Source organism: Diceros bicornis, chromosome 22 (genome assembly GCF_020826845.1).
Source record: "Diceros bicornis minor isolate mBicDic1 chromosome 22, mDicBic1.mat.cur, whole genome shotgun sequence".
Classification (NCBI taxonomy): domain Eukaryota; kingdom Metazoa; phylum Chordata; class Mammalia; order Perissodactyla; family Rhinocerotidae; genus Diceros; species Diceros bicornis.
Window position 1 is genome coordinate 48,333,848 of NC_080761.1, and position 11,396 is coordinate 48,345,243.

Below are 11,396 nucleotides of genomic sequence, written 5' to 3' on the forward strand. Positions count from 1 at the left end.
CTAAACTGTGAGTGAACTGATGACATTTTTTAAGGAATCAAACATTGAAAGAAATTAGTTTTCTTCACATAATTCATGAGTGTCTATATATTTGTCTTCAATAAACCCATCATCATCTACTGCAAATGAATGTAGTTGTTCAAATATTACTGAATAGTCTTCGGAGTTTGTATCTGGTATCTGTGAAAGAGAACTTGGATTTCCAGTAAAACCATCTTCATGAGTTTCTCCTTCACGCTCTTCCAGGCGATGATGATTGTAACTAAGCAGAATATTATACCATATTGGGCATTTGATAGCAGCAAAAATGAGTAGTGAAGTCATCAGTGCAGTGACTACAACACCGACAAGAAAAACCCAGCTTTTTCCAACAGGTTCACGTTCTTAAATGGAGTAATGAGAGAGAGGAGATATTTTGTTAAATTGAGAAAAATAAAATAATCATAATTACATGTCTTATTAGCTCCCCAATATTGGCATTAGAAATAAACATATATTATAATTTTCTTTAAGCAAAAGTTACTAAAACTACAATAAATAAAGATATTTGATAGTGTGGTTAAAAAATACTTTTTAAAAAATAACTACCTGTCTTTGCAGGTATTGTTTATTCATTCACCTAGGAACATTATTGATTTATACCTGTTAAAAATCGTGACTTAACTAGTTAAAACTAAGGCTCACATGGGGGCCAGCCTCATGGCATAGCAGTTAAGTATGTGTGCTCTGCTTCGGCGGCCTGGGGTTCGCAGGTTCACATCCTGGGTGCGGACCTGCGTACTGTTTATCAAGCCGTGCTGTGGCGGCATCCCACATACAAAATAGAGGAAAGTTGGCGCAGATGTTAGCTCAGGGCTAACCTTTCTCAGCAAAAAGAGGAGGATTGGCAATGGATGTTAGCTCAGAGCCGGTCTTCCTCACACACAAGAAAACAAAAAGAAAAATCTAAGGTTCAGAGAAGTTAAATAGTTTGTATAATGGCATTTGGCTGGTAACTATCAGAGCCTGGTTTAGAAATCCAGTATTTTGTAAACCTTTTCTTGAGATGAAGACTTGTTCTTTTACATTGTTTCTAGAATTTTAAAATGCAGAAAAATAATAACTACCTCAATTTATTTAGTATGCTACCTTCAGCAATATTTATATTCAAAACCAGTATGTTACCTGAATTTTTTGTTAAGTTGTTCAAAGAGCAATTAAATGTTGAATTGCTAATGGACTGAAAGTAAATATAAAGATCTTCAGTTACAAGTGAAGGAAATTTTGTGTAGCATTCAGCCTCGTGAGGTACTGTTTTGATACTGTAGCACTTCAGGATATCTGGGTAGTTGCACATGGTGATGTTCTCGTTATCTAGTAAATCAGAGAGAATAAATTAAGATTTATTATGGAAAATAAGATTATTACAGTTATTAAGTTATTATGGTTAACAACATTTTATAATTATTTTTATGTAGAATTATTTGTTTATTTAAACTGAAAAAAAACAACAACAAACAGTTCATCTATTTCTCCCACCCCCAGTACCCTGCCCCTTGCAACCACTAATCTGTTCTCTGTATCTATGAGCTTGTTTTTTTTTGTTTGTTTTTTAGATTCTGTGTATAAAAGAGATCATTCAGTATTTGTCTTTCTCTGTCTGATTTCACTTAGTATAATGCCCTTGAGGTTCATCCATGTTGTCGCAAATGGCAAGATTCATTCTTTTTTAAGGCTGAATAATATTGTATTGGTTATATATATCACAATTTCTTTATCCATTCATTCATCAGTGGACACTTAGGTTGTTTCCATATCTTGGCTATTGTAAACAATGCTGTAGTGAACATAGTGTGCATGTTATCTCTTTGAATTAGTGTTTTCGTTTTCTTTGGATAAATACCCCAAAGTAGAATTGCTGGATTATATGGTAGTTCTATTTTTGATTTTTTGAGGAACCTCCATACTGTTTTTCATAGTGGCTGCACCAATTTACATTCCCCTAGCAGTGCACAAGGGTTCCCTTTTCTACACATTTTTGACATATCTATCTGTCATTATTAAAGGTATTATAAGAAAGAAACTCTTATATTTGCCTAGCAACACGATGAGGGAAAGATGCACATTCCTGTTTATTAAGTTATCTTATAAGTATAGTTTAAGTGCAGTATCTGTTTATTATTTAGTTTGTGTTAGTAAAGATGTTATGATTAAGACTGTGGTAAAAATTTGGATCTCAGGTAGAGCATGGTTTGCAGTTAAGAAAGTAGGGCACCTGTTTTCACTTACTCTCTGGCAGGATATCCTAAGAAAAGGAAGTGCTTAAAAAATTTGTCTTTATGTATTGAAACTGCAAACTTTTTTTTCTTTTTTTTTTAATTAATTTTATTTATTTATTTTCCCCCAAAGCCCCAGTAGATAGTTGTATGTCATAGCTGCACATCCTTCTAGTTGCTGTATGTGGGACGCAGCCTCAGCATGGCCTGAGAAGCGGTGCGTTGGTGCGTGCCCGGGATCCGAACCCAGGCCGCCAGCAGCAGAGCGTGCGCACTTAACCGCTAAGCCACGAGGCCGGCTCTGAAACTGCAAACTTAATACATAAAGGAACAGTATCATCTCACGTATACAGAATATTTAAATTTCTTTTTTTTTTTTTTTTTTTTTTCTGGAGAGCCTCTATTCAACAATTACTTCTCAGTGTTTCTTCCTATTTCCCTTAAATAGGAATAGTTTCCTTTTCTTTAAAACATGAAATGAGAGACTTTTCTGGAGTGGAACAACCAAAAGTCAATCACATTTTGGTTTTGATTAATTTAAATTAAGATAGCTTACCCAGTGTCACATTTGAGGTGTTCAACCAGTTCTGCAAATTCAATAGACTGCAAGAGCAATTCCATGGATTTCCATATAAAATTATTAATTCCAGATGAAACAGTTGTGGTACGTCAAAATAGCTTAGTGAATTGCCTTGCAGATTCAGAAGTGTCAGGTTTTTTAGAGGCACAAATACATCAGGATTCAGTTGTAATATTTTGTTTTGGCAGAGATATAACTGTTTTAGTTTCTTTAAGCCTATAAATGCATCCTGTTGAATTATGTGGATGGAGTTTCTACAGATATTTAAAATTTCTAGATTGGAGAGGTTACTAAAACTATTATTATGTAAGATAACAACATTGTTCTCAATCAAATAGAGCTCAGTAAGTAAAAAATAAGTCTGTAGAATCCTTGTGTCTGTAACATTCAGAGTAATTTGGTTATAACTGAGATCAAGTATAGTAACATCTTTATTGATATCCGCTGGAATCAAAGAATAATTCTTTTCAGTGAAATTGCATTTGACTTCCTAAAAAAGAAAAAAATTAGAAATACATTAATCAGGAAAAATATTAACAGTTTCCCAAATGTTCATATCTAGGCAATCAGACATTAGAAGGAAATAGTTTTAGAAAAAAATCTACTATCTAATCTTCTGGTGTTATAGTGTGAAAAAGGTAAAGCAGATACTTTTTGTTCATTATTGGGATGAAATACTGAAGATTAAGGAAATTCTGATACATATAATTGAGCAAGGAGATTCTAGTTTGTCATTCGGGTATCTCCTAACTGTTATTGCATGATCCTCACAGAAAGAAAGAATATTGATATGTTCACATTTATATATGTGGAAACACATGGTAAGTAATAATTCTGTTATTTAGTATTTCAATGTGCAAGATTGACATATAACGAAGAAATTATTTTAAAATATGTAATTTTTAAAAATCAGCAAAGCTACCAGCACTACACTTAGGACTATTAAATAATTAAGAAATAATACTCAATATATAATTCCATAGGGTTAACAGCTCAAAGTTTGGTGTTTTAAAAGAAAATATTTATCTTATAACAGAAATTGAGCCATGTATTGAATTTAAAAAGCTAGGCAACATGAAGAAGTGCTTTCCTTTTGTGGATATAGATGCAAAGAAATAGTTCTTGTTTTGACTGTTTTTGCAGTTGAAATGTCCTGCCAATACAGGACTAATACAACAACAAAAATTTTCCTCATAAATATGTGATTTACAAAAAAGTTTCCTACATTTTAAAGTGTGGTTTTTGTCTTGAAACTAATCTCTGATTTTATAGTGAAAATTTACAGATTTCTCCTTTAGTTAACTTTTAAAGAACTCAGTTTAAAAAAAGGAGGACTGCTTTTGTTGAATTAGAATCTGGCTTGGCGATCACAGATTTTGAATATACACAGCTAAGTAAAGAATTAGTTTTGATAGCTTGTATTTTTTTTGCTTTCTTTTATTGCCTTGGGATATTTTACTAAATGTATACAAAGTGGACCCTTGAAAATATTTTCACTACCTTGATTGTAAAAACTTACTGTTTTAGAAGTTTGGCTTTCATCTGATAATAATAGCACAGAGAGGGGCCATAACAAGATCATGGTGCATGTGGTTTTCATTTTGCAGACCTGATAGAAAAGAGAGAATTTTCATCTCAATAAGAGACTAGAACTTTTGAGATTATTGAGGACATTTTGATTTCTTTTTTTCTCCTTTTATGTCTATTTTTTCATAAAATATGTAAAATGTGAAACAAGTACATATCCCCTTCACCTTCCCTGTGCTCTGACTCTAATCTGAACAAACTGAAAAGCTCCTATGGAGGATGAAAGACAACATTTTTAGGGTGTCTCATTAGTTCCTAGATCTATTGAAAGGAACTTGAAAACAATTGAAGTGGTTGTACATTTTTAATATATGTGCACCAAAGAAAGTCCAGAAGGATATATATTTATGTATCTATACATGTTTAAGTATATGCTTATATTGCTACTTCTTGATTTTTCAATTTTAGGCGTTATCTGTTGGTATTATCCGTTGACTTACAACTGTGGGAGATGAGAGTTTTCAGCTCTGCTTCAAACACTCTCTACCTTCATCTCCAGCTCATCAAATATATACTTCTCATCTCTTCATTCTCCAAACATAGTTACTTGTAATTTTGGTTAGATGAGTATTCAGTGTTTATGCTTCACAAATGTGTAAATGCTGTCTATGAATGAGCCATGTAACAGGATTACTTTTCTGTTCCTGCACACTTTTTTTCTCCAAATTAATTTACTGTTTTTTCACGTGCTTAGTTTTTTTTTTCATGAATTTATATCCAAAATTTCCCCTAGCAAATCTCTCAGTAGTTTCTGCATATTAGATACTTAACCTTTTCGTCCACTTGAAGAAGTCTCTCACAGAGCTTGCTGCCCTGCTCTAATCTAGATGAGCTCATCACTAGGCCCTCTACAGAGCTGTTGACTTCCACGCTCCCTCCACTCCCACGTAGAGATTCCCATGTGCATTTGTGACAGGATTCCTGTTTTCTAGAATGTCCTGTCTTCGATTACTGCCTTTTTTTGATGGAGCTTCCTGCAATAGCTTCCTGAGAAGGTCCATAGAAGGAACATTTTTTAGGCTTTGAAAGATAATTTGGCTAGAAATAGAATTCTAAGTAGAAAATAATTTTCCCTCAACATATTGATGACATTGCCCCATCGTCTTTGGGTTTCTAGAATTACTGTTAAGAACTATGATGTTGTGCCATTCTAATACTTTATCCTTTTGTGTAACTTGCCTCTTCTTAACCCCTAAAGCTTTCAAAATCAATATTCTGGAATTTTATGATCTTTTTTGAGAGTCTGTTTTCATTCATGAAACTGGGTACTTGGTGGGTGCTTTCAATCTGGAAGCTATGTCTCTCACTTCCGGGAAATTTTCTGAATTATTTCATTGACGGTATTGATAATTTTCATACTCTTTTTTTTTTTTTAACTCACTTCTCTTTCTAGAATACTTTAATTGAGTGTTAGATCTCCTGGAATGATTTTCTAATTTTTTATCCTTACTCTCCTACATTTGATGTCTGTGTGTTTTTGCTCTGCTTTCTGGGAAATAGTCTCAATTTTATCTTCAAACTCTTCCATTGAAGTTTTCTTTTTTCTGTCATCTTTTCAATTCTAAGGGCTCTTTTCTCTGAAAATTTTCTTTAATGGTATACTGTGGCATGAATGTATTATCTTTTCTCGTTATCTCCTGTTGTATCTTTTGTTGTTTTCTTTTTCCTTGAAGAGCCTCTGTGTCCTCAGGTTGTGCTTTTCCAGTTTATTTTGGTCAGTATACTTTATATTAGAGGCTTTCTTTCTTCATATATTTGTTAATATTTGGTCTGGGACTTACATATAAGATTGGGAAGCAAAAAACCAGATTGGAAACTGTGCATTTGTGTGAATCTTATTAAATTTAGACCTTACTGTAGAGTGAACTTGCTGGATTATTTTCTTGAGGAATTCCTAAATGTCATTATCTTTAGATCTTTTCTCTTGGTTTGAATGGATTCCTCAAAATGATTTTTCTTATCTACTGCCTGAACAGATAAGGCCAAGTGGTCAGCATTCTGAGAGCTGAGTGATGAAAAAGGTGCGTTTACCTCAACAATTAGTATGTAAACTTTAACTTACTCTCCCTGTTTTCAGCATAACACTCTTGCAAATTCACTTGTGTCTAGTGCCCAGATTGCCTTGTTTTATTCTCCTCAGAGGAACAAAAGCTTCAGTCTTTGGCTTATGTAGGAGAGGAACTCTACCTGGCTGGGCAGAGGCAGGGAGGAAGACTTTCAACTGTTTTAGCCCCCCTTCTTTACTTCCGGAATACCTGATGCTGCCAGTTTCTGGGCCACTTAGGGGTTCTACGGTATCAAGTAAGTGCCTTCTCAGCTTTCCCACTGCTGTCTTGGGGAAATTTTGCTTTCCCAGTCAGTTTCCACTTAACTATTAGCTTTCTAGTTCTAGGTTTTATTGCTGTCAGCCCCTCTTCCATCCTCTTTTGTCTTTATGAGTTTATACTCCTTATTGCCTTGTGTTTTCATTCTATTTGGGTTTTGGGCAGGGTCAAAGCTAATGAGTCCATTCAGCATGCCATCTTTAACTAGAAATTGCCATTTATCTGAGTAAATTCATCTTGCTAAATAGTTACTTTCCATTTAGTCATTTTATTCATAACCTTGATGTTTCTTGTTTTTATCTCTGTTTTCTTTTTGTGTGTGTGTGAGGAAGATCAGCCCTGAGCTAACATCCATGCCAATCCTCCACTTTTAGCTGAGGAAGACTGACCCTGGGCTAACTTTTGTGCCTACCTTCCTCCGCTTTATATGGGACGCTGCCACAGCATGGCCTAAGTGGTGCGTCAGTGGCGCGCCCAGTATCTGAACCCCGGGCTGCCAGCAGCGGAGCACATGCACTTAACCGCTACGCCTCGGGCCACCCCCATCTCTGTTTTGTTAAAGTCAGCAGTAGAAACTATGCTGCAAACAAATGAGCTGTTTGAAAGGATATGAATATATCCTCTTATTATCATCCTTAGTGGTTTTCTAAAATGTAGACTTTTGAGCCTTCTTACAGCATTTGTTGCAATTAATTCCTTATGATTTTTTTTTTTTTTTTTTTTTTTGTGAGGAGATCAGCCCTGTGCTAACATCCGCCAATCCTCCTCTTTTTTTGCTGAGGAAGACGGCCCTGGGCTAACATCTGTGCCCATCTTCCTCCACTTTATATGGGACGCCGCCACAGCATGGCTTGCCAAGCAGTGCGTCGGTGCGCGCCCGGGATCCGAACCAGCGAACCCCGGGCCGCCGCAGCGGAGTGCGCGCACTTAACCGCTTGCGCCACCGGGCAGGCCGCGATTTTTAAGGAAAAGTTTATTCCATCAGAACAGGAAGTAGAAAACTACTCAGAATGAGCAAGACTCATTTCCAGTTACTAAAGTCTGTTGCCTCATTAGCAATGACAAATTTATTGTTATTTCAGTACTGGCCTATTCTAATTAACTTCCTCATTGCCTTCAATTTGTTGGTCTATTTATGCTTATTACCCTTCCACTTTCTCCTTTTTCGTAGTTAAATCAAATTTGTTAGAAAAAGCCACTGTTCCTCCTAGATTTTACAACTTGGATGTAGATCTCAATAACATCTCTTTTAGAGTCAGAAATGGATGCAAGCTATCACTCATTTCAAACCATTACCCACAAAAGGGCATCATTAAACCCAGGTTTAATGATCTCTAGGAATAAGTATGTAGCCACTCCAGTGGCTTGTCAATAGTGAAATTCTTACTGATGTCTCTGGTAGGGTGCAGATGTGGGTAAGGTATTTGTGAGTAAGCAGAAGTGCTATTTTTTCAGAAATAAATAGGATAGCGATTCTTAATGGAAGCAAATGGGCTACAAAGAAAATTAAGTGAACTTAAGAGTTGATGTAGAATAGAAGCAGCTGAAGAAGGTAATGGAGGTCAGGCAGGACTGTGAGCCCACGTGGAAATGCAGACAGCGTCGTCTTGTATATACTTATCTTTATCATCTAGTTAATGCTAATAATTGTGTTCTCTAGTTTGTTAAAGGAAATAAAATTATAAGGATTAGAAAAGGAATCTTTTTTTAAATTTCTATTTGATAAATTTTAGATTTAGAAGCAGTATATACTCAGAGCTTAAGGTAGATTCTGTACAAGTGTTCAACAGGTCTAAAGCATTATTAAGTCTAAAGCTCTGACATGCATTGATTGAACCACACAGTCCATGGGGCTTTTCATATATGTGTGTCTTGTGAGAGGGGCAAGATTGAGAGAGGGAGGTAGATGTTGACCATCACGGCACTGAATAGATAAATTCTATAGACAAAACATTTGCCGACATTATTGGCTATCTTGAAGAAAGCAGATTGGCAGAATAGCTAGCCAGTAGATTATGCAGGAATTGTCCTTAAGTCAATCCAGCCTATTTTAAAAGTTACTTTAAAAACAAGACAGTTATTATTGCTTTTTTTCCCTCTCTCTGAAATTTTTTCTCAATTTGAAATTTATTTTGAAATGATATTTGGGTTTGAATTTAGTGATTAAAAATAGAGACTATGGGGCCAGCCCTGTGGCCTAGTGGTTAAGTTCAGTGCCCTCTGCTTCGGCAGCCCAGTTTCGGTTCCCCGGCGCAGACCTCCACCACTCGTCAGTGGCCATGCTGTGGCAGTGACCCATATGCAAAATAGAGGAAGATTGGCACAGATGTTAGCTCGGGGCGAATCTTCCTCAGCAAAAAAAAAAAGAGAGAATAAATGGAATATCAGTTTCTTTTAATTATTTCACAAAATTAAGTGCCCTTTTACATACCCTGCAACCTACATTACAGAAAAAAAGCTTTACATGAAAGGAAATAGTAGATATTGAAAAAGAAACAATGTTCTTAATGCGGTTTCAACTTCAAGTTTCTTAGGAGTTTTTGGTTATTTACTTTATATGACTGTTATATACCATGAAATTAAAAGATGCGGTTATTTTGGTTTTGTTAAATAAAATGTATATATAGTTTTGCCATTAAATATTTTAGATATTTATACCAGAATTCACTGTATTTGGAATAAGATGTTAATAATTCAAGATTAACTTTACTCTTGTAATTAAACATTTTATAGAATCTTTTTTTGCAAATTTAAAAACTTTTATAATGGAAAATTTCAGGAAAAAACCCTCTAAGTAAGGAGAATAGTCATTGCCCAGTTTCAACAATTATTAACTGGTGGCCAGTCTTTTTTCATCTTACAAATTTGTTTTTAAATTAATGTCACTTCAGAATGCTCTATGATTAACATATTATGAAATAAAAAGATCTTATAGATTTGATTGGCAAGATGAAACCTCTTTTTTTTTCCAAAAGAGAAATAATTACCTTGTATTACATTATAACTTTATTTGGGAAAGATTTTTTGGGCCATCTTCCGGGTTTATATTCCTGAGGTAGATCGTGTGAAAATATAATCATATTTTCTGCTCTCTCATCACTTATTAAAGGCAAAGATTTTTGTACAGACTAAATATTATTTTTTTAAAATTCAGCAACAACCACCAAACCTGTAAATATATAGGATCTTACCTTTACTTTTTCTTTTGTCTCTGAGGCTGGTGTGCTAAGGAACCTATTCTGTTTCTTCTACACCATTAAAAAAAAAGTATGTCATGTGATTGCATTTCACTTTGTTTTAACCTTTGTACCCGGTGTACGGGTGATTAAAAAAAAAAGCTAGACTTTCTTAGCAAAAGATTGACTAGAAGAATAATTTCTTAAAGTCATCTTTGACTTTTTTAGTGTAGCAAGTAAGGTGGTTTGCTTAACCTTTGTGTTTTTTAATTACTCTTGAAAAATTTAAATATTAACAAATTTACTTTGCAATATAAAGTATATAATATTGAGAATGCATACTTTGAAAGATATATTGCTAAGGTGATTTAAATGTTAGTCCTAAAGGTATTTTGTTTTTAGTAAGATTCAAGTTGAAAAGATACCACCAAGTCTTGTATTCCACTGAGTTTCAACTTTGTTGGTTACTCATTTTTATGGCACCATCATTGGTGGTTTTACTGCTAAGTTATAACAGGAGCAAAGTACTCAAAGCATCAAAAGACCTGGCACTTGGCCATTATTTAGCCTTCAAAAAATCAGTTCCCTTCCTTGTGCTGTAACTTCCCCTCTGTAAAATGGAACTGTACTCTGCAAAATGGATACTATACAACATTAGTTCCCATCTAACTACAGTAGACATACCAGGCAAAAAACATGGTTAAGATTCATTGTTGGTAGTGAATAATCATGGAGCTCAGAATGAGTTAGTTCCAAAAAATTAACTCCTCTGGGCCTCAGTATCCATAGTCTATGAAACAAAGAGTTTGAAATAGATGATCATTTCTGCTTGAAAGTTGTATGACCCCATATACCTGTGTAAATTGTAGCAGCAGCAAACACATTTGTTATACTGTAGTAATTGAAGGTCAAATTGGAGATGTCACTCCCTGTCCAACAGTGAGACAAATAAATAGAAATTCCAGGTTGTCTGTTTCACTATGTTCACCTTTTATTTGGTTATTATGAGATGTTGTTTGTAGGAAAATTTCTGAGTTTAGATTATCTTATTTGGTAGTAAGGTATGAGTGTATAAAGTGTGTGGGGGATATGTGGATCTGTAGGGCTTAGCTAGTGATCATGAAAACTGTAGAAGTTGATATCCATGCATGATATTAAATAGAATAATCATATTTTGAACCTCAATGAAATTTATGATACTGAGATTGAAAATTTATCTTCAAGCAAGCTTTTTATATGTAAATCTTGAAGTATTTTCAGGATAACTGGCATCTTATCTCTTTATTTTTTTCAGAGTTTTTCTCTACCCTATTGATAATTGACCTTGCATAGATAATATATGGCACATCACTACTATTTCTTGTGATTATATGATAAAGATGGTTATTGTTTGTAATCAGTTTCACTACTACTACTTTCATATGGTTATACTTAGATTGTTTCTGTTATGTTTTTAGGGAAATTAACTTATTAT

General features: G+C 34.5%; 2 protein-coding genes across 3 annotated transcripts in view; one reads left to right on the forward strand and one right to left on the reverse strand.

The window, feature by feature from the left end:
- Positions 1-11,396, forward strand: part of IFT74 (intraflagellar transport 74) — a 70,994-nt gene that overhangs the window by 19,371 nt on the left and 40,227 nt on the right. The gene's annotated exons all lie outside the window — the stretch shown is intronic.
- LRRC19 (leucine rich repeat containing 19) lies at positions 55-4,435 on the reverse strand. Its single transcript, XM_058565922.1, has 4 exons — positions 4,355-4,435; positions 2,812-3,325; positions 1,165-1,353; positions 55-383 (listed from the first exon to the last, which is right to left on the reverse strand). The coding sequence occupies exons 1-4, from the start codon at positions 4,433-4,435 to the stop codon at positions 55-57; spliced, it is 1,113 nt and encodes a 370-aa protein (XP_058421905.1).

Coding starts and splice junctions, on each gene's coding strand:
- LRRC19 (XM_058565922.1), bottom strand. CDS start 4,435: ATGAAAACCACATGCACCATGATCTTGTTATGGCCCCTCTCTGTGCTA. Junction 3,326..4,354: donor AAAGCCAAACTTCTAAAACA/GTAAGTTTTTAC, acceptor TTTCTTTTTTAG/GAAGTCAAATGCAATTTCAC. Junction 1,354..2,811: donor CACCTCAAATGTGACACTGG/GTAAGCTATCTT, acceptor CTGATTTACTAG/ATAACGAGAACATCACCATG.